This window comes from Bos taurus, chromosome 24 (assembly GCF_002263795.3).
Source record: "Bos taurus isolate L1 Dominette 01449 registration number 42190680 breed Hereford chromosome 24, ARS-UCD2.0, whole genome shotgun sequence".
Classification (NCBI taxonomy): domain Eukaryota; kingdom Metazoa; phylum Chordata; class Mammalia; order Artiodactyla; family Bovidae; genus Bos; species Bos taurus.
In genome coordinates, this window is record NC_037351.1 from 30,725,583 (window position 1) to 30,749,344 (window position 23,762).

General features: G+C 36.3%; 1 protein-coding gene across 8 annotated transcripts in view; it reads left to right on the forward strand.

The window, feature by feature from the left end:
• Window positions 1-20,651, forward strand: part of SS18 (SS18 subunit of BAF chromatin remodeling complex) — a 76,437-nt gene extending 55,786 nt beyond the window's left edge. For 5 of the 8 annotated variants that reach the window (XM_005224072.5, XM_005224073.4, XM_059880977.1 and 2 more), the window contains 4 exons: window positions 1,174-1,266; window positions 1,984-2,103; window positions 9,513-9,646; window positions 18,886-20,651. In XM_005224072.5, coding sequence (XP_005224129.1) covers window positions 1,174-1,266; window positions 1,984-2,103; window positions 9,513-9,646; window positions 18,886-18,912 — 374 coding nt within the window. In that variant the 3' untranslated portion in view covers window positions 18,913-20,651. 8 annotated transcript variants of the gene reach the window in all.
• Window positions 20,652-23,762: the final 3,111 nt, after the last annotated feature.

The window sequence follows — 23,762 nt, forward strand, 5'->3', positions numbered from 1 at the left end:
AGGACCAGCAAACTTTTTTCTGTAAAGGGCCAGGGAGTAAATATTTTAGTCTTTGCAAGTCCTATGGTCTTGGTCTCAACTACTAAACTCTTGCGGTAGCATGAAAACAGCTATAGAAAATATGAATGGGTATGACTGTTCCAGTGAAACTTAATTTGCAAATTAAGCCACTGGCTGTATTTAGACTGCAGGCCATAGGTTGCCAATCTATAATGTAGATATTTAGGAGGTGGTTTGGAAACATTGGAATACTAGAGCTATGAGTATTATCTTTATTCATAACTATATTCCTCCTTCCTGAATTAGGTATTCTTCTAAAATTTAGTTCAGATTTTAGCTAACTGAAAGGTTTTTTCCTGCAGTTTCTTTGGGCAACTAAGTTAAAAGGACTAAGCCTAGTAAGAGTTTCTGTAAAAACTACGTGCACAAACAAATAAAAATGAAATTCTTACTTTGGAAAAAAAAAAAGGACTAAGCCTAGTCATCTTGCAGGTGTAACTTACTGTGCCTTAAAATGAAAGACGTGCTCTGGCAATTAACACGGTATTAATTTTTGAAGGTGTATGTTTATGATACTCTAGAAATATTTTCTAAAGACTCCCAGAATGGCAGCATTAAGCAATATGTTTTTGCATCTGAAAATACTTTGAGATACAAATACTTCAAGGAAGTTAATACAGAATGTGAAATATTTAAGTTTCTTTTAGGGGGAAAAAAACTTACGGAGTTCTTTTACATTTTGCGTTGTTTTAGCATATGCTGTGGAATTGGCGACCAGCAGAACAGGTGTTTGACAAAATATGATAATTGCCTCCTTTGCTCATTCTAATTTAATTCAGGTTATTTACATGTGAAAGGCCTAAATGCTTTCCTTTTCTTTTTTTAAAAAAATAAAAGATAAAGTTTTTTTTCCCCTCCTTGATGAGGATTATCAGAGTTAAGACTAAGTGTAATGTTTCTAAAACTGTTTTTTGCTTTAAAAAGAAAATTGCACGTTATCTCAATATGAAAGCAATCACATTTGGTAAATATTTGGCTAATGCAATGAAATTTTTTATGTATTTCCATTTCTTTTTCTTTTTTTTTCAGTTTTATCTGAAAGTATAAATATATTTAGGGTTTTCACTCAGTGGCCATTAACGTTTCTTCCTGTCTCTTGTCGAATTGATGTAGGTCATAATGATTACGGTTATCAGCAACCGTCGTATCCTGAACAAGGCTACGATAGGCCTTATGAGGATTCCTCACAACATTACTACGAAGGAGGTATCTATATACCTTCACACACATACACATATATATATCCCCTTCTACAGGAACAAAAATTCTTGCATAAGACAACTTCTACCCACGCAAAGCTCTCGTAGAATACTAGTTGCTGGCTGTCTTGAAAGTTCCAGGGAGCCTAGAACAATCAGAATAATTTTCTTACAAATATTTAAAATGTATAACCATGACTTGCCATTTCTAACAACCATAAAAAGACTAAAACATTTTAAAATAATTTTTTTCCTCAGTGGAAATTTTCTATTTGAACATAAATCCATCAATCCAATTTTTTTTCTTGTTGTGTGTTCACATATGTATAATTTTACATATAAGTTTAGTGCCTCTAGGAAACAGCTTGCTGATCTTGTGTAGCTAGTGTGTGCTCTTGTAGCTGTCTTTAATTTTTGTCTTTTTTATTTTATTTAGCATAGTCATGATCTTATGACTGTGATGTTCCAGTAAATGTAATGCTCGTATGGCAGAGACGCTGAAAATGCTGCAGTTCAACCTTGCAAAATTGGCTTTAACTGCAGTTTGTTTGGCCGAAATCCTTCTGTTTGGTTTGAGTTTTTTCTTTGTTTTGTTAACTTTAAAAAATCAATATAGCATTTCATTTTGTTCTTGTGTTGTTGGCTATGCATCTTAGAGGAAAAAAGTTAATTAAGCAAACTCCTCAGTATTTTCTTTTTGTCCTCTTCTCCAATTATCATGTAGGAAATTCGCAGTATGGCCAACAGCAAGATGCCTACCAAGGACCACCTCCCCAGCAGGGCTACCCACCCCAGCAGCAGTACCCAGGGCAGCAAGGCTACCCAGGACAGCAGCAGGGCTACGGTAATCGCTTCCAGCAGCTTTAACTTTGTCCCCCCTGCAAAATGTGGAAGTGGATATTTAATGTTCATTTGAAAATTCACAGCTTTAGCTCAGTCTACTCATGGAGTGTCTCTTTAAAATGTTCTTCAAACTAGTAGTCTGTTTAAGAAAAAGCATAAACTGGAGATGGCTCATTGACCACAGGTAAGGTATAGAAAGTAATTTGAAATGAATTCATTAATTAATCAATTCCTAAACCTGTTTGACGTTCATGACCAGCCAGTAGCTTTGCATGTGCTTAGAAAACTGATGAGTTGGGTGATTACTAACAGTATCTACATAATCTGCTTGGCAAATTCGTTTCCAAAACTAATGACTGTTACCATGAAAAGTAACATGTTTTAGGGTTCAAAGAGGTCCATTTGGAATGCCTAGAGAAAATGTTTTTGTCATGCCCTATTAAAATAGCTGTGTACACTTCCATAGGGGTATGTTTATTGCAGGTATGTATCTTACAGAATTTGGAGGAAGTATAGCCATCTTTTCTTATTATATTCTCACTGTAGTATTTACTAGTTGGCTATCTATTAGATAGGGAGTGGGGAATGATACAGACCTGATATCTCAGTCTTAAATATCAGTCTTAATTATCTATGACTACTTGAGATATAGGAAAATATGGTTCCTATGATAGGAGATACAGCTGCTTAATTAGATATCATCTTTTGCTAACAGGGTCTCTTTTTTTACATCAGTATGTCTAAATGACTGTGGCTCAGATCATGAGCTAGCTCCCTATTGCAAAATTCAGGCTTAAATTGAAGAAAGTAGGGGAAACCACCAGGCCATTCAGGTATGACCTCAATCAAATCCCTTATGATTATACAGTGGAGGTGACAAATCAATTCAAGGGATTAGATCTGATAGAGTATCTGAAGAGCTATAGACAGAGGTTTATAATGTTGTACAAGAGGCAGTGACGAAAACCATCCCCAAGAAAAAGAAATGCAAGAAGGCAAAGTAGTTGTCTGAGGATGCTGTAAAGATAGCTGAGGAAGGAAGAGAAGTGAAAGGCAAGGCAGAAAGGGAAACATATACTCAACTGAATGCAGAGTTCCAGAGAGTAGCAAAGAGAGATTAGAAGCCCTTCTTAAATGAACAATGCAGAGAAATAAAGGAAAATAATTGAAGGGGAAAGACTAGGGTTCTTTTCAAGAAAATTGGAGCTAACAGGACATTTATGCAGGGATGCACATGATAAAGGACAGAAGTGCTAAGGACCTAACAGAAGCAGAAGAGACTAAGAAGAGGTAGCAAGAACACAGAAGAATTATACAAAAAAGGTCTTAATTACCCAGGTAGCTACAATCGTGTGGTCACTCACCTAGAGCCATCCTGGAGTGTGAAGTCAAGCGAGCCTTATAAAGCATTACTATGAACAAAGCTAGTGGAGGTGATGAAATTCCAGCTGAGCTATTTAAAATCTTAAAAGATGATGCTGTTAAAATGCTGCACTCAATATGTCAGCAACTTTGAAAAACTCAGCAGTAGCCACAGATTAGAAAAGGTCAATTTTCATTCCATTGCCAAAGAATGTCCAAACTATCACACAGTTGTGCTCATTTCACATTCTAGCAAGGATATGCGCAAAATTCTTCAAGCTAAGCTTCAGCTGTATGTGAACTGAGAACTTCCAGATGCACAAGATGGTTTTCAAAGAGGCAGAGGAACCAGAGATCAAATTGTCAACATTTGTTCGATCATGGAGAAAGCAAGAGAATTCCAGAAAATCGTCTACTTCTGCTTCATTGACTATGCTGAAGCCTTTTGTGGATCGTAACAAACTGTGGAAAATTTTTAAAAGAGATGAGAATGCCAGATCACCTTAGTTGTCTCCTGAGAAACCTGTATGTGGGTCAAGAAGCAACAGTTAGAACTGGACATAGAATGACCTGTTCAAAATTGGGAAAGGAGTATGTCAAGGCTGTATATTATCACTCTGCTTATTTAACTCATATGCAAAATGTAGGACTAGATGAATCAAGCTGGAATCAAGATTGCCAGGAGAAAGATCAATGACCTCAGATACGCTGATGATACCACTCTAATGGCAGAAAGTGAAGAAGAACTAAAAAGCTTCTTAATGAGGATGAAAGAGGAGAATGAAAAGTTGACTTGAAACTCAACATTTAAAAAAACCAAGATCATGGCATCAGGTCCCATCACTTCATGACAAATAGAAGGGGAAAAGTAGAAGCAGTGACGGATTTTATTTTCTTAGGCTCCAAAATCACTGCAAACAGTGACTGCAACCATGAAATTAAAATATACTTGCTCCTTAGAAGGAAAGCTATGACAAACCTAGACAGTGTATTAAAAAAGCAGAGATATCACTTTGCCGACAAAGGTCCGTATAGTTGAAAATAACGTTTTTCCAGTAGTTGTGTACAGATGTGAGAGTTGGACCGTAAAGAAGGCTGAGCACCGAAAAATTGATGCTTTCGAACTGTGGTGCTGGAGATGACTCTTTTTTTTTTTTTTCATTTTCTTTTTTTAATTTTATTTTATTTTTAAACTTTACATAAATGTATTAGTTTTGCCAAACATCAAAATGAATCCATCACAGGTATACATGTGCTCCCCCTCCTGAACCCTCCTCCCTCCTCCCTCCCCATACCATCCCTCCAGGTCCTCCCAGTGCACCAGCCCCAAGCATCCAGTATCGTGCATTGAACCTGGACTGGCATCTCGTTTCATACATGATATTTTACATGTTTCAATGCCATTCTCCCAAATCTTCCCACCCTCTCCCTCTCCCACAGAGTCCATAAGACTGTTCCATACATCAGCGTCACTTTTGCTGTCTCGTACACAGGGTTATTGTTATCATCTTTCTAAATTCCATATATATGCGTTAGTATACTGTATTGGTGTTTTTCCTTCTGGCTTACTTCGCTCTGTATAATAGGCTCCAGTTTCATCCACCTCATTCAACTGATTCAAATGTATTCTTTTTAATGGCTGAGTAATACCCCATTGTGTATATGTACCACAGCTTTCTTATCCATTCATCTGCTGATGGACATCTAGGTTGCTTCCATGTCCTGGCTATTATAAACAGTGCTGCGATGAACATTGGGGTACACGTGTCTCTTTCCCTTCTGGTTTCCTCAGTGTGTATGCCCAGCAGTGGGATTGCTGGATCATAAGGCAGTTCTATTTCCAGTTTTTTAAGGAATCTCCACACTGTTCTCCATAGTGGCTGTACTAGTTTGCATTCCCACCAACAGTGTAAGAGGGTTCCCTTTCCTCCACACCCTCTCCAACATTTATTATTTTTAGACTTTTGGATCGCAGCCATTCTGACTGGTGTGAAATGGTACCTCATAGTGGTCTTGATTTGCATTTCTCTGATAATGAGTGATGTTGAGCATCTTTTCATGTGTTTGTTAGCCATCTGTATGTCTTCTTTGGAGAAGTGTCTATTTAGTTCTTTGGCCCATTTTTTGATTGGGTCATTTATTTTTCTGGAGTTGAGCTGGAGGAGTTGCTTGTATATTTTTGAGATTAGTTGTTTGTCAGTTGCTTCATTTGCTATTATTTTCTCCCATTCTGAAGGCTGTCTTTTCACCTTGCTGATAGTTTCCTTTGATGTGCAGAAGCTTTTAAGGTTAATTAGGTCCCGTTTGTTTGTTTTTGCTTTTATTTCCGATATTCTGGGAGGTGGGTCATAGAGGATCCTACTGTGATGTATGTCAGAGAGTGTTTTGCCTATGTTCTCCTCTAGGAGTTTTATAGTTTCTGGTCTTACGTTTAGATCTTTAATCCATTTTGAGTTTATTTTTGTGTATGGTGTTAGAAAGTGTTCTAGTTTCATTCTTTTACAAGTGGTTGACCAGTTTTCCCAGCACCACTTGTTAAAGAGATTGTCTTTAATCCATTGTATATTCTTGCCTCCTTTGTCAAAGATAAGGTGTCCATATGTGCGTGGATTTATCTCTGGGCTTTCTGTTTTGTTCCATTGATCTATATTTCTGTCTTTGTGCCAGTACCATACTGTCTTGATAACTGTGGCTTTGTAGTAGAGCCTGAAGTCAGGTAGGTTGATTCCTCCAGTTCCATTCTTTTTTCTCAAGATCGCTTTGGCTATTCGAGGTTTTTTGTATTTCCATACAAATTGTGAAATTATTTGTTCTAGCTCTGTGAAGAATACTGTTGGTAGCTTGATAGGGATTGCATTGAATCTATAGATTGCTTTGGGTAGTATACTCATAACAATTATATGCCAATAAAATGGACAACGTGGAAGAAATGGACAAATTCTTAGAAAAATACAACTTTCCAAAACTCGACCAGGAAGAAATAGAAAATCTTAACAGACCCATCACAAGCATGGAAATTGAAACTGTAATCAAAAATCTTCCAGCAAACAAAAGCCCAGGTCCAGATGGCTTCACAGCTGAATTCTACCAAAAATTTAGAGAAGAGCTAACACCTATCCTGCTCAAACTCTTCCAGAAAATTGCAGAGGAAGGTAAACTTCCAAACTCATTCTATGAGGCCACCATCACCCTAATACCAAAACCTGACAAAGATCCCACAAAAAAAGAAAACTACAGGCCAATATCACTGATGAACATAGATGCAAAAATCCTTAACAAAATTCTAGCAACCAGAATCCAACACCACATTAAAAAGATCATACGCCATGACCAAGTGGGCTTTATCCCAGGGATGCAAGGATTCTTCAATATCCACAAATCAATAAATGTAATACACCACATTAACAAATTGAAAAATAAAAACCATATGATTATCTCAATAGATTCAGAGAAAGCCTTTGACAAAATTCAACACCCATTTATGATAAAAACTCTCCAGAAAGCAGGAATAGAAGGAACATACCTCAACATCATAAAAGCTATATATGACAAACCCACAGCAAACATTATCCTCAATGGTGAAAAATTGAAAGCATTTCCTCTAAAGTCAGGAACAAGACAAGGGTGTCCACTTTCACCATTACTATTCAACATAGTTTTGGAAGTTTTGGCCACAGCAGTCAGAGCAGAAAAAGAAATAAAAGGAATCCAAATTGGAAAAGAAGAAGTAAAACTCTCACTATTTGCAGATGACATGATCCTCTACATAGAACACCCTAAAGACTCCACCAGAAAATTACTAGAACTAATCAATGACTATAGTAAAGTTGCAGGATATAAAATCAACACACAGAAATCCCTTGCATTCCTATACACTAATAATGAGAAAACAGAAAGAGAAATTAAGGAAACAATTCCATTCACCATTGCAACGGAAAGAATAAAATACTTAGGAATATATGTACCTAAAGAAACTAAAGACCTATATATAGAAAACTATAAAACACTGGTGAAAGAAATCAAAGAGGACACTAATAGATGGAGAAATATACCATGTTCATGGATTGGAAGAATCAGTATAGTGGAGATGACTCTTGAGAGTCCCTTGGACTGCAAGATCAAACCAGTCAATCCTAAAAAATCAACCCTGAATATTCATTGGAAGGACTGATGCTGAAGCTCCAATACTTTGGCCACCTGATGCTAAGAGCTGACTCATGAGACAAGACTCTGATGCTGGGAAAGATTGAAGGCAAAAAGAGAAGGGGGCAACAGAAGATTAGATTGTTAGATACCATCACTGACTCAATGGACATGAATTTGAGCAAACCCTGGGAGATAGTAGAGGACAGAGGAACCTGGCATGCTGCAGTTTATGGGGCCACAAAGAATCAGACCTAACTTAGTGACTGAACAACAACAACGTCTTACTATTTTTATTCATTGATTTAAACTCTGCTGTTATGGGCACCTCTTTCCACCTGTGATAGCAAATCTGAAAACCAGAACCAGGCTAAAATTCTCTTGAACCTTCACAAATAAGCACTGAAATTTCAGTCAAGTATTGGAAGTTAGGTATTGATCAGTTCTGGTTTCCTAATTCCAAATATGACTTTAGAAATATTGCATGTATTTCTTGTCTTTTTGAAGGGATATTCTTACTACTCTCAAATGGCATTTCCATTTCATGACCATTGGACATTTGTACATTGAATAAATAGAGTATTCTGGTTTTATTGTGTTCAATGCCCACAAATGTTACATAAATCAGTCAGGTAAGTTTATTGAGTTAAGAGAAGTATTTTCAGTGGAAAGAGAGAGTAAAAGAAATCTAGTAATTTGGGTTTAAATGGTTAAATGCTTTTCTGTCTGACACTGGGTACCCTCATGGAAATGTTCCCACTTTGCTTATCTGTAGGTTTTAGTTGTCAAACTTCATTCTAATAGAAAATTTAGTTTTAATAATCGGGTGCATGATAAATAGTCAAAAGAGTGGAATGTTTTTAAGACTGATGGAATTTATTTAAGCTGGAAAATTTATTCTCTTTGACATTCCTCTATAATCAGTGTTTTCTATGACAGGTTTTGAATGGCTGTGATTGAAACATTTAAGCAGGAAAGCATTTCAGCGTATGCTTTATAAAGCATTCCTAACAACAGACAGTAGTAGGATTTACGAAATAGACATATTTGTTTGGCAAGCCAAATTAGTCCCTTGTCTCTCTCTGGACGTTGAAATCATTCACTTATATGTGTTAAGTATTAAAGGTGATGGGTACACAGAGGGTAACTTCTGAATCGTGTTTTTTCACATGCAGTCTGTGGCTTTTCAAGTCTTCTTTAGTTTCTGTTTGTCGGTGCTTGTCGGTGTAGAGCATAAAGCTTTCTTTTGGTGGTTGTGAATGTAAATCTGAAATTTACGTGTAAAATCGTTCTTTGTGATTCTTCTAGTGATTGCAAGTGTAAATATTGAGTGATACAGCTGTGACTATCACTGATTTCCAAACTTTAATTAGAAATTTCTTCAGTATTTTAATCTGAATCTGCTTCTTGCTTTTTTCTTTCACCCCCTTGCTTATACTGGTTAACTTTCAAATGGAAATACAGATGAGTTTCCTTAACATCACATGCTTTACAACTCCCGAGTCTCTTACTCATTTTGACATATGAAATTTTAATGGCTAACACATAGCTTAATAGTTATACTGAATCAAAGCATCTTGGTACATGGTAGTATCTTTACAGTATTTTTTTATAATTTATTTTTAATTGAAGGATAATTGCTCTATAATATTGTATTGGTTTCTGCCAAATGTCAGCATGAATCAGCCGTAAGTATACCTATGTCCCCTTCCTCTTGAACCTAACAGTATTTTTACTTATAAATTTTGGAATTTATTTAAGCATTTGAGAAGAATCAAGATAGCAAACTATTCTTTTGAGTTTAAAAATGAGAACATAGTAACATCTAATTCTAAACCCTTTCTAGAATTCTAGGAACTTGCTATATTTTCTTCTGGAGTTTTATTTGTGTTAATTATTTTGCAGGTCCTTCACAGGGTGGCCCAGGTCCTCAGTATCCTAACTACCCACAGGGACAAGGTCAGCAGTACGGGGGTTACAGACCGGCACAGCCTGGACCCCCACAGCCACCACAGCAGAGGCCTTATGGGTACGACCAGGTAAGTTCCTTGGCCAGCTGTGTGGCTGCCCCACTGTGTGCTCACTCTTGATTACCTTAAGTATTTTTCAGTTGGTGACTCATTTTTCCCTCCTTTTGTTTATAACATGAGTTAACCAAAAAAAAAATTTTCTCTTGAGTCTTTTTCATAGAATGCTAGCACAGTCAATGGCACCCCACTCCAGTACTCTTGCCTGGAAAATCCCATGGACCGAGGAGCCTGGTAGGCTGCAGTTCATGAGTTCGCTAAGAGTCAAACACGACTGAGTGACTTCACTTTCACTTTTCACTTTCATGCATTGGAGAAGGAAATGGCAACCCACTCTAGTGTTCTTGCCTGGAGAATCCCAGGGATGGGGGAGCCTGGTGGGCTGCCGTCTATGGGGTCGCACAGAGTTGGACACGACTGAAACGACTTAGCAACAGCAGCAGCAGCACAGTTAATCATGGTTACTGTAGCATATAAAACGTGGCATTCTCCAGGCACCAGCATTCATTCATTTTCATTCATTTGTAGTCTCTCTCTAGTCTTTACCCTGCAGGCATGCTTCCCTTAGCCCTTCCAAACATTATTCTGTATTCTAAACCCCTTGATTTCTCTTATTTCCCTCCTGTTTATTGTTCAAGACTACTCAAGACTTGACCTGTTGAAATGTGGAGTCCATCTGAGTCAGTGCTCTCCCTGGCTCCCAGCTTCATGTCAGCATATTCACTCCACTTCCTTAGCAGCCACGATGTCCTTTCTCTTTCAGTTCATACTCATAACCTTTCTCTGCTGCCTCCTATACCCATATCCATTATGTCAGATATTAATAATCTTTCTATCTCCCCTGTTATCTTTCTTTCTACTTCCTTCAGATAAGTATAAGTGTTTCTCATCCTATGATGTCTGTATTCTCTTAAACCTTCTTTTCATCAGTAAATTGCTCAGGCTTCATAATCCTGTGCCACGGTCATTGTTTTATGAATCTTCTCATACATGCTCTAAATTATTAAGATGATTTATTACATTGGCAGGGTTTTTTTTTTTTTTTTTCTTTTATTGATTTCAGGTTTGTTTAATGTCTTTACAGTGAGGAGAATCTGATCTGTTCACCACTTAAGCTGCCTAAAATACATTACTTTTTAATGTTAGAGTTACAGGACCAGTAGAGACAATCTGGTTTGAGGAACAAGTCATATACAATGCTGGTTAGATGCTGAGGCATGAGCAGCTCTTTCGTCAACACTCTCTCAAGTGGACAACCCTCTTGTACTGACAGTTCTTAGTTAGGTGGGAAAAATAAAAGGATGTGGACAGATAAGTAATATTAAAAAGAATGTACTAAGATTAAGTCACAGGATTAGGGGAAGTTTTATTTAATTGTAAAATAAGTGTTGACTAGTGAGTATTTAAGGACAAGATCCCTGAGCAGATATAGTTTAGGCTCATTCTAATCCACAGGATTGCTGTTGAAAAGTGGTCTTTTACTCCATAATTCAACAAATTTTTATTAATTTCCTGTGTGTGCTGGACACTATTGTGTCCTGGATGAGTGAAACAGACCTGGTCCTTACGGCCCATGGAGCAACTCTCTCGATCTTCCTTGACCTCGCTTTAGCATCTGACTCAGGTTCCTATCTTCATTCTTAACTGGTCTTTTTTAGCTTCTACATGACTACTGTTTTGTTCCTCTTAATTTCCAGTGATTCCTTTTCTACTTTCTACTTGTTTCTCATCTTTCTTTTACCCCATCAGTTTCTTTTATCAGTCCTTGGCTTGGTGTTTTTCTCAGTCTCTATTCCTCCTGTCTTACATTTTCAGTATCCTTAGCCCACCCTTCTCAACCCAACTCCAGCTCCATTTTTTCAACTGTGTACAGAACATCTCTCTGGGTGTCTTGCCATTTTCTTCAACTTCATCATTTTCTTCCTGACTCATCATGTTTCTGAATCTCCTAAACTTGTATCATTCATTAAGCAAATGGTTCTTGAGGAACATTTGTGTGCCAAGATGGGAATATGTTAGGAAAATTAGATCGATATGGACTCTGCATTTGTGAACTTAAGTCTAGGTGGGATACAGACAAGTAATAGATGATATGATGTAGTGTGAGAAGGTACTTGTATGAGGGAAGGCAAGATTTTTGTGAAAGGAAGCTCTTAACTCAGATATATGTTTCTTGAGAAGTATAAGTGCAGGAGCCCAGGGCTGAGAAGATATTAGCCAGCTTGTTGTAGAGAACAGATGGGTATTCTCGTCAGAAAGAAGTGCACTCATGAATGACTAGTGTTAAGTTATGTGGCTCAGTAAAGCAGAAGTGTGGGGAGGAAGAGGCAAAAGGGTGGAGAGATAAATTAGGGCCAGGTTAGGAGGACTCTTGTAAGGCGTACAGGAGAGCTTGGTTTTTATCTTGGTAATGGTGTGGGTCAACCACAATGTGAGTATTGCATTCTCACCAGCAGTGAATGGGAGTTCTTGTCACTCTGCACCCTCATCAGCATTTGATGTTATCAGTGTTCAGAATTTTGGCAGTTCTAATAGGTGTGTGGCATATCTCATTGTTGTTTTATTTTGCATTTCTCCAATGACATATTACATAGACATCCTTTCATGTGCTCATTTGCTATCCTTATATCTTCTTTGGTGAGGTGTCTTTTCAGGTCTTTGGCCCATTTTTTAGTAGAGTTGTTCATTTTCTTATTGTTGAGTTGTAAGAATTCTTTGTATGGTTTAGATAACAGTCGTTATCAGATGTGTCTTTTAACTGCTTTGTCTTCTTGACTTTTCTTATTTTTTTGACATTGTCTTTCTCAGGGTAGAAAGTTTTAATTTTAATGAGTCCAGTTTATCAGTTATTTCTTTCATGGATCACACCTTTGATGTTGTATCTGTAAAGTCACCGCAGAACTCAAGGTCACCTGTGTTTTCTCTTATGTTGTCTTCTAGGAGCTTTATTAGTTTTGTATTTTACATTGAGGTCAAGTTCTTACTTAAGTTAATTCTCTGAATTGAGAAAATCTTACTTGTTAAGCTTTGTATCTGGATTCACTTTTTTGTATGCAGATGTCCAGTTAACTAGCACCATTTGTTGAATGGGACCACCCTTGCACTATTGTATTACCTTTGCTCCTTTGCCAAAGATCAGTTGCCTGTATCCAAGTGGATCTGTTTCTGGGCTCTCTATTCACTTCCATCTATCTATTTTTCTGTTCTTTTACCAATATCACATTGTCTTAATTGCTGTAGCTTGATAGTAAGTCTTGAAGTTGAACATTGTCAGTCTTTGTTGTCTCCTCCAGTATTCTATGGTTATTCTGGGTCTTCTGCCGTTCCATATATATTTTATAATTACATTGTCAGTATCCAAAAGTAACTTGCTAAGATTTTGGTTGGAATTGGGTTGAATCTTTAGATCAAGTTAAGAAGAACTCCTATATCTCAACAATACTGGGTTTGCTATCCATGAACATGGAACATCTCTACATTTATTAAGTTCTTTGATTTCTTTTATTACTTTTTAAGTTTTCCTGATGCAATTCTATGTATATTTTATTAGATTTATACCTAAGAGTTTAACTTGTGGGGGAGAATTCTTATGTAGATGGTATTGTTTTTAATTTCAAATTCCTGTTGCTCATTGTGATAGCTTAGGGTGAATGGTGTGAGATTCATGATCTCCGAAGAACATTTAGCTTTAGGACCAGAGACCAGGCTTGATGACTCAAGAGCTTTTGTGTAGCAGAGTTTTATTAAAGTATAAAAAGGGACAGAGAAAGCTTCTGACACAGACATCAGAAGGGGGGCAGAGAGTGCCCCCTCACTAGTGTTAGCAAGGGAGTTATATACTTTTTAAATTGGTTATTACAGTAAATCAAAAGAATGTCTCAAGTTGTAAAAATTTTACCAGACCCACTCCCACAGTTTACATTTTAAGATAATAGGATTAGAAGTTAACAACAGAAAGATTTTACCAGGCCCACTCCCATAATATACATTCTAAGATACCAGGATTAGTCAGAAGATTTTCAGGAAGGAGAAACTGTCCTCAAGCAGGATAAGTTGTTATATAATCCTTAGTACAGAGTTTAAACCAAGCTGTTTGTTGTGTAATCATCAGTTCCAGGCTTAAAGAAAAAAATGTTTTATGACTCAGACTAAGGAACATAGAGGGAAAAAAAAGACGTTTGTCCTTTCCTTCTTGAGAATTCCAGACCCCTCTCTCCTCCTCGGGGACCCTGGACTTCTTATCAACCTGCCTAGCAGTTGACTCTCTCAGCTGCTAGTGTGTAGGGGAATTTTCTGTCTTAACCTTGTATCCTGCAACCTTGCTTATTAGTTTCAGGAGGTTTTTTTTATTGTTGCTTCTTTGGGATTTTCTCCCGAGTCAGTCATGTCATCTGCAAACAGACAGTTTTATTTCTTCTTTTCCAATTTGTGTATCTTTATTTCTTTTTCTAATTGCATAAGCTAGGAATTTCAGTACCGTGTTGAGGAAGAGTGGTGTGAGGGGACATCTCTGCTTGGTTCCTGATCTTAGCAGCAAAGTTTCATTAAATACTATGTTAGATGCTTTTATTTCTAGCATAGCACTTATCTCCATGTGACACATGTAGTTATTGTTGATTATCATACTCTCTTCCCTAGACCGTCAGTTCTTTAATGACTTCACCATGTCTGTTTTTATCCCTGTTGAGTCTCCACCGCCTGTGGGACACGTTGCTGTTGTTAGTGTTGTTCAGTTGCTCAGGTGTGTCCAACTCTTTGTGACCACATGCACTGCAGCACACCAGGCTTCCCCGTCCTTCACTGTCTCCTGGAGCTTGCTCAGACTCATGTCCACTGAGTTTGTGATGCCATCCAGACATCTTGTCCTCTTGTTGTCCCCTTCTCCTCCTGCCTTCAATCTTGCCCAGCATCGGGGTCTTTTTCAGTGAGTCAGCTCTTCTTATCAGGTGGCCAGAGTATTAGAGCTTCAGCTTCAGCATCAGTCCCTCCAATGAATATTCAGGATTGATTTCCTTTAGGATTGACTGGTTTGATCTCTTTGCAGTCCAAGGGACTCTCAAGAGTCTTCTCCAGTACCAGAATTCAGAAGCATTAGTTCTTTGGTGCTCAGCTTTCTTTATGGTCCAACTCTCACATCCCTACATGACTACTGGAAAAGCCATAGTTTTGACTGTATGGACCTTTGTTGGCAAAGTAGTGTCTCTGCTTTTTAATATGCTGTCTAGGTTTGTCATAGTTTTTCTTCCAGGAGGGAACACATTGAGTAGTCAGTAAATGTGGTAAGTGAACATATAAGGCCATTACTTCCTAAATCTGAATTGTGATCATAAGAATAAAGAAACCTCTAAAAAGTATTCTGACAGTAATTTTAAGACCTTTTTAGGATTAGGTGAATGAAAAAGAGAAATTTAAAGATAGTTTATATTACTCAGTTATTGTTCAATCTAGGGACTCTCACACCATACACTCTCTAGAAAATCTCATTTACTCACAGGGTTTCAGTTTATCGTGCTGTTGACTGTCAAGTCTCTATTTCTAGTCTGACTTTCTCTTTTGAACATCAGGCGCCTAGTAGTCATCTGCAGTTAGAAATAGCATATCAGTTTCATATAACCAAAGCATTCATAATCTCTGTGCCACACATTCCTCCTTTCAGTGTTGTCTGTCAGAGACAGGTACTGTTGCCAAGTTAGAAAGCCATGTGCCACATGTGGTACTTATGTCTTTCTCCATCTCCCTCTCTCCATCTAGTAAATGACAGAATCTTGTTAGCCTGGTCTCCTCTAACATTCTTGTATCCATCCACTTCTAAAAGTGCCGTATCTTTGTTTAGACCATTAATATGTCCTAACTTCATCACCGGATGAAGGATTCTCCCATGCTATCTTCTTGCATCCTTTCCCATTCATTCTTTACTCTAGTCAGAGGAATTTTGTAATTTAAAAAAGGAAAAGAAAAATTGAAGAGGCAAAGAGAGAGATGCTATGCCGAGGCTTAGAGTAGAAGTGATTGACCCAAGATGACAGAGGTGAGAAGTGGTCGAGCTGGGTGGTAAGTCCTGAGTAGTCAACTAGAGACCCAGTGATTGGACCCTTCCTTGTACCAGGCTGCCTCCAGCCACACCAGCTGTGTGCAGAACATCTTCATGCTCTTCTTCTTGAATAACTTTTTGAAGCAGGAATTATAATTATCCTCACTAGTCAGATGAGAAAATCAAGAAAGGGAAGGTAGGTAACTGGCCTCAAGACCAAGAAACTGTTAAGCAGGAGAGTTAAAACTAGAAATAGATTTCCGGCTGCAAAACCCTTATTTTTACCCTAGAATTTGCTAATGGTTGTAAATATACAGTATTTGTGGGGGCTTGCTTGTGGTTTGATTTTATCCTAGCAAAGTGATTAAGTCTAGATCAAGTTACTTAAATTTTCAGGGCTTCAGTTTCTTCATCTATAAAATGGAGATATGTATACTGCATAGGTAACAGATGAACACAAAGCACTTATTATGGTGTTTGACATATGGTAATTAAGATCTTATTGAGATATATTAACAGTTAGCTATTATTGATATTAGTCAGACTTCTTACATCTATTACTTCAAGCTGTGTGTTACCAAATAATCAATAGCTTCTACTCCTTATTATGGTACATTCTTTTTTATTCTCCAGTTCCCTAAGCATTTTTTAACCATTTTTTCTCCACTTTTGCTTTAGCTATGTCTGCTATTTGAATTGCCCCTTTTTTCTTTTCTCTGCTATTCAGATTTTACTATTAAGGCACACAGTCTCTGTGAAATATTTTTAAAATAATTTTAGTTGTGTTAACCTTTTCCTTTCTGAATGCTTATAGAACTTGTTCTGTAACTACACTTTATTTGTAAATCTGATTTTCCCCATTTTTAAAATTTCTTACAGTGCTGAGCATATAATATTTGCTCAGTAAACGTTTGTAATTGCTTGAATATCATATTTGCCATACATTATTGAAGAAGTCTTATGTGTCAGGCACTCATCAATACTTGGGGACTAAGAATGGATAAGACCTAGTCCCTATCATTAATTCATACTATAGTAGATAGATTATAACTTCTGTTTATATAGCACATCAGTTTTTACCTCTCTTCTGCATTCACGTCATTCATAACATGTGCCACTTGCTTTCATCATTACTATCTCATTATACACATTCACTAGGAGAGCATTTCCTTCCAGCATTAAGACTTGCTTATTTCTAATTTTTTTGTAATTTTTGAAAGTGCTTTTTCATGTCCTCTCTTATTTGAGTGTCCTGGCAAACAAATGAGGTAGAACTTGTGTAACCTTAAACAGAAAAATGAGATCCAGAGATGAATATGTTATGGTCCCCACCTTATAGGTGAAGAATCTGCATCTCAAAAAATTAACAATAGAGTTGGGACTTAATATTTAGATAATTTTATAGTTGAATAGCAAGTTCCTGTACACTAAGCATTTCTTATTTTAAACTTTGTACTATAGGAGTTTTTGTGCTTCTCTGGTGGCTCAGACAGTAAAGAATCCACCTGCAGTGCGGAAGACCTGGGTTTGATCTCTGGGTTGGGAAGATGCCCTGGAGGAGGGCACGCCAACCCACTCCAATATTCTTGCCTGGAGAATCACCATGGACACATGGGGTTGCAAAGAGTTGAACACAACTGAATGATTAAGCAGAGCATATAGGAATTTTTAAACAAAAACAGCAGGGAAGAACCTCATGAATCCCTGTATACCCACAAACCAACTGCAACAAATATCAACATTTTACCAATGTTGTTTTATATATGTCCCATCCTATTTTATAAAGCAAATCCTACCTATAAATATTTCTTTTTATAATGTTGTTTTTTTTAATGGCCTGTTTATTTTTTGGCTGTGTGAGGCTTCATTGCTGTGTGGGGTTTTCTCTAGTTGTGGCAAGTGGGGCTGCTCTTTGTGGTGTGTGGGCTTCTCTTGTTGCAGAGCATGGGCTCAGTAGTTGTGGCACATGGGCTTACTAGCTCCCTGGCATGTGGGATCTTCCCAGAGCAGGGATCAAACTCGTGTCCCTGCGTTGGCAGTTGGATTCTTAACCACTGGACCACCCTGGAAGCCCTACACATATTTTAAGATGAGCTCTGACTTTAAATTGTTCTGAATATAATTATGTAAAATACCTCAATATTTTTAAAACCTTAATTCTATTTATAGTGCATTATCTGCTCAGATATAGTGCTATTCAGCAGATTTTCAAGTATATCTGCTTCTATGGAAGTGTAAATTTTTAGGGTACTACTTAACAGTATAGGAGGATTTCAACTCTAGAATACTTTCTTGATGTAAAATAATTAATAGGACTTAGAGGGGGATGTTTAGCCAGAGGAAACAGCTGATTATGAGCTCCCAGTGAATACTGTTTTTGGAAAATAAGTGCTTTTATGAGCATCTTTTTAAAACACATTTAAGACATTTTATTAAAGTAAATTTTTTCTGGTCTCTCTTTTCTTCTACCTTTCTTTTTTGGAGAAAAAGATTTTCCTTCTCTTTTCTAAAAACCTGCTGTAACAGTTGTATACTGGACATTGTTTACCTCCCTTGTAGAAGGTTACTGTTTCATTCATTACCTGTTTTATATCTATACTTGATTTTCTTTCCCTTGCTGTCAGCCTATAGGCCCTTCAAACCTACCTTATTAAAAGCAACAAAAGATAAACAGTCTTTCTTTGATTTTATGTACCAGCTGCCTACCTGAATATGTCTGCTGATACCTCACTGGCCTCAGGGAAAGGCCCAAATTCTATAGACAGGCTATAAGGTTCTATGCCCCTTATCTCCCAGATATCTCTTCATCCTTGGTACTTATCCTAACTTGGTGTTAATACATAAGTTATTATAATAATCCAAACAGTTACAGACTTTGTATATTAGCATATAATTTATACACTGATATACACCATGGCAGAGTTTAGAGTCAGAACTTCTCACTCATTCCTGATCACTTCAGTTCATCAAAATTCACCAGAAACTTAAATTCTCATTATGTGCTGTTCTAGGCTCAAAGACTTGGAAATCCATTTGCAGTTGAATGTGATATCAGAAAAAAATTACAGAGATACTGTATACCTAAATACAGAACAATTTCTGTATGTTTTGAAAGTAGCTGGTTTTGCCATATGACACTATAAAGACTGACTTGTGATTTTCTGTGCAAACTATTATGGTCAAATGATCATCTCATTACATTTTAAAATTTATCTTTCAGGGGCAGTATGGAAACTACCAGCAATGAAGATACTTCCATTCCAGTAGCCAGAATCTGCTAGCAGCCATATTGTCGCCTCAGCACTGTGGACTCCTTCCTGTGAAGAGACCCTTCCATTCCATCTAGTTTTTGGAAAAACCTTGTGGATAAGCGGCTGTTTCATCCGTAAGCAGCCTGTGTGGCTTAGTTATAAAAAGGCTTTAGTAGCTCAAAAATACTCTTGATTTCACATGTCTACTCTAGATGGCAACATTGGACAGAAAATACAATGACATACCCAATTTGCAATGATTTCGGAACTGCGTTTCAAACGGACTGTTACAGACTGAAAGGTGTGAACAGCTTTGTATGTTTATGAAGGTTAAGGGAATTTAATACTTTTCCATAGATTCTTTTGTAAGGGGAAGAGGGAAATGTACACTTTTTACAGCAGCAATATTTTGTATATTATGTTTATTTCATGTGGTGAATATGCAAGGCGGTACACTACGCGCTGGACAGAATCAGATCCTCTGTTGCTGGGGATGGGAGCACGTTGGATGCTTGATTGTGCTAGTCTGAACGTGGGGTTCTGTGAAGCTGAAGGCGAGGGGGAGACAAAGCTCCCACGTGTCCACCACTGGGTTCTTCAGAGGACGTTCAGACCCCTTTCCTCTCTTAGCTAATCAGGGGCACTGTGGTACAGTTTTGAGTAAAAAGGCGTTTTTTAAAAAAGCTTTCCAGTTTTGTGGACAAAAACCTTTTTTATAAAAGATCATTTATAATTCTGTTTTAAAATGTGAGGCAATAAGAATTACTTCATGTGGGATCTGAAGAATCTTGGTTAACAGTTTCATGTAAGTCTTCTCCTAAAACAGCAATAACTGAACCTGAAAGTTTTGATTTTACCTGGTTTGACTAATCACTAGTAAGTAATATCAGAACATTTTATAAGTGATATCAAAGAAGAGTCAACAATGATGCATTTTATTTTTTAACATGAGAAGGATAATTGGTTTCTATAATAAGAATAGTTCAGGAGACTTTATAAACCTTCCTTTCAACTTTTCTTGACTGGAAATAATGCCATTTATAAAGGAATACTTTTACGTTTTCCCCTTTTTTATGTTGGTTAATAGAACACAGAGATGTTTAGGAAAATGCTTGCTGATGAGGTTTATTCTGATCTATATTAAAAGCATAGAGGTTGCATTTCAGATCACTCTGTTTTATTAGCATGGTCTATTTAATCATACTTGAGACTGTCCTGTGCCTGACTGTTTGAGCTGAGTTCAGGGATTTTGCATTGGGCAGGAAATCATGCATTGAGAAGTTTATAACCACAATTATTTAAGCATAATCTGAAAACATCTAGCCCAAAGGTAAGTTGCTATTTTCATCACAGTTGCCTGTGCCCAGGGAATAAGGTATATTCTTTATAATTGGATTGTTTTTTCCCACTTACAACTGGAAACAAAACAGAAGGGGTGCCATAAATTTGAAAAAGCAAAATGTACTGTTCTCAACATACTGTAACCAAAAGGAAAAATTTTAATGTGTCTCTGTGTGTATGAAAGAGAGTGTGCGCGTGTTTTAAGGTCTGAATAAGGCTTTTTTCAACATGGTCAGTAGAAAATGGACATCAAGTTTGAACAGATAAAGCATGGACAGCCTTATTGTGACTGAAATGCTTTTAGGTTCTGTGCCAATTTTCCACCACTGTGTACTTTGTTGCTATTTAAAACTGTATCAACTCTAACAGAAGAATAAATTATTTGTGATTTTAATTTTCTCATTTGTTTTTTTAAATTAGATCTCTTTGACTCTCTTGTTCTGTCTGGAGACTGTGCTGTGGGTTTTTTATATAAGTTAGTCAAGTATAAGCAGCCTATATTTGTATTCTAGGACTATCGAAATTCTCTTGTCATGCCCAAGTTAATTAGAATTAACTGTTCAGTAATCAGCATGTTGTGTGGGCTGTTTGTTATGGAATTCTTTCTCTGAAAATGAAGTCCATGAGGCTATAATCAAGATGACTGAATTAGATAAATGAGTTGAGGAGATGAAATTGTGCTGAACCCAACCTGGTGTAGATACGTTATCTCATTTGAAATAAGCTCAACTGACATTAAGAAATAATTTGTCTTGCCAACCCATCTTCTGTTGTCTTATTCTCCTTTTAATGGAAACTAAAATTGCAATTTTAATAAGCAGAATTTCCTCCAGGACTTTCTTCCTGGAGACTACCACATTTGCAAGGTTTAATTGTTTTATAACAGTCCTGTTTCGTAGAAGTTTTTAATTGGTGGTGACAAAAATTACCTTACTCCTTTGATACCTAGTAAGCTGAATAACTTTACCAGTAGCTTCCTACCAAGTTTGACATCACCATATAGACCATATATTCTAAAACTGGAAATTTCGTTTTAGCAAAATGGATTATTATGAAGAAATATCATACTGTCCCATGAAATTCAGAAGCAAAACATTACTAAGAAGAGCAGGGCAGTTACTGATCAACATTTAAAAATATTTAACTGTGCTAGTTTAGTCATTTGAAAATATGTTAGTATTCTGTACAGCTTTGATGGCAAATTGTTTTTGGTTTTGTTTTCAATGGCGTTTTCTGTGTGTGTGGAGAAAGGTATGAGGATCTTCGTGTACCAGAAATCTGACTGAGGCACTAATTCCTGGCCAGTCTTGTGTTGTCTTTACACCCACCCACAAATTGAAGCCAACACTATGTCCTTTCATTCTTTCAATAAATATCTCTAAAAGATAAATACTTTTTAAAGTAACACCTTGGTACCAGGATTCTTCCTGCTCTGGAAATTTTGTATTCTCAGTGTTAACAATGAATGAAAAATCATCTCAGAATATGTATGGCTAAATTGCTGCCTTTTCATTTTAAAAAGTCATTTGTATTAAATCATTCAGGTATTAGCAAAAGTATATTAAGTGTACAGTTTTCCTAATATCATCTCTCACATGTAACACTTGTTAAGAAGGTTTGATACATTCCTTCCAGCTTGATTTTATACACATAAGCTGAGATATTTTCTCTTTTTAAACAAAATTGTAATTGAACTAACCACACTGTTTTGCAGCCTTTTTTTTTTTATTTAGGTAAAGTATATCTTGGATTTTTTGTTTGTTTTTTACAATTGCAAAAGCAAAGCTTTCATAAACTTATCTGGCAAGGTGTTTTTGCTTTTGTTTTTATATGATTGTTGGACTATTTCTAAACTATAAATTTTAGTATGTTAGGTTTAAGACCATGTACATTATTATCTTCCTAAAGGATATATCCTTGCTAACATGAGATTACTAGCCTTGTTAGTTTTTGCAATTCTAATAGAGTTTTAAAAAATGCTATCTCAGAATTTAGAGTTACATTTGATTTATTTTCAAGTTTGAGCATCCGAAATACTTAAAGGGAGTTTATTATTTTTTGCTGTGAAATGGCTTTTAATGTTCTTTGTACATTTTCCTTTGGGCATATAAGAGAGACAGGAAATTGTATAAATACATATACACAAATTACAAAATTATTATGGTCCTCTAAATGCAAATATTAATTCTCTTTTTATATTGCCCATCTCTTTAGTCTCTATTATTTAACTGTAGATATACTGATATCTTTCACTGTATTAAAGTTTTAAAACTTAACATATTCAATTTCATAGCTTTTTAGAACCTCCCTAACTTCCAAATTTCTGAGAATATTCCCCATACTTTTTCTAAAACTTATTGTACATGAAATGATTTAGAGTATTAGTTTTTTTCCTATATGATAACCAGTTGTTTTCAATATCATTCACTGAATAAACCAACTTATTTAAGAAGTCACCTTATTTTGTTTATCTAAAAAATTAATTATAGCTAAGGCATGCTTGATTCATGCCATTTCGAAGACTACTTAGATTTATTTAAATATGACTTCATTTAGTTGGCATAAAGTTATTAACTTTTCCCCCTCACAAGGGTTTTACTATTGGCTAAGAGTTAACTGCAATGGTATAAATAATGAGTGGCTTCTTAATAGTAAGAGAATTATTGAAATATACATTATACATACACATTCATATATATGTGTATATTATATATTTGTATATATGTGAATAAATGTATGTATAAAAATTTTTTTTTCCTGACAGGGATCTATAGTTTAAGAACTTAAATGTGTGAGCAGTGTATTTATGTTTAGGCTATAATTTGTAACTATGGTAATATACTGAGAGGTTTTTTTGTGAGAGGTACATTATAAATAGTGTGTGTAGTGTACTTCATAGTTCATATTCTTAACTAGTGAAACAGGACAAAACCCCTTCTGTTTCCTTTAAGATCATATTCAGCTTTCCACCACTTGAATTAGCTAAATGCTGTATTTGGTAACAATAGATTTAGTTAAAGTACTGGTAAAAAATATACTTACTATTTATTATCATTTGGCATCTTTATAAATTTTATACATAGCATGTTTTCTAAATACTTACTTTGAGGATTATGTTTTAGATAGGACTTCATAAAATCTCTTATGTTTTTAATTTTATTATGGCTTCTTCTGCCTTACTAACTTGATCTTTGGACCCTTTTCTCTAATTTCTTGCTATTTCCTTAGTTTTCTGACTTTCACTATCTGAAGTGTATACATTGATTCTAGTTTACCTGCCAACTTTCCTTTGGAGGGGGGAGGGCATTAAGATGTACTAAAAGCATTCTAATTTTATACCTGTAGCAGCTTTTATCATTCAGCTTCAGGTCAAATATAAAGAATTTAATATCTATAGGAAGTGTAACTATATTAGCTATGGAAGGATATCTTAGAATATTGATACTTTTTCATACTTTTTCATACACATCAAGTTTTTTGAACTTTTAGGACTCCTGACATCATG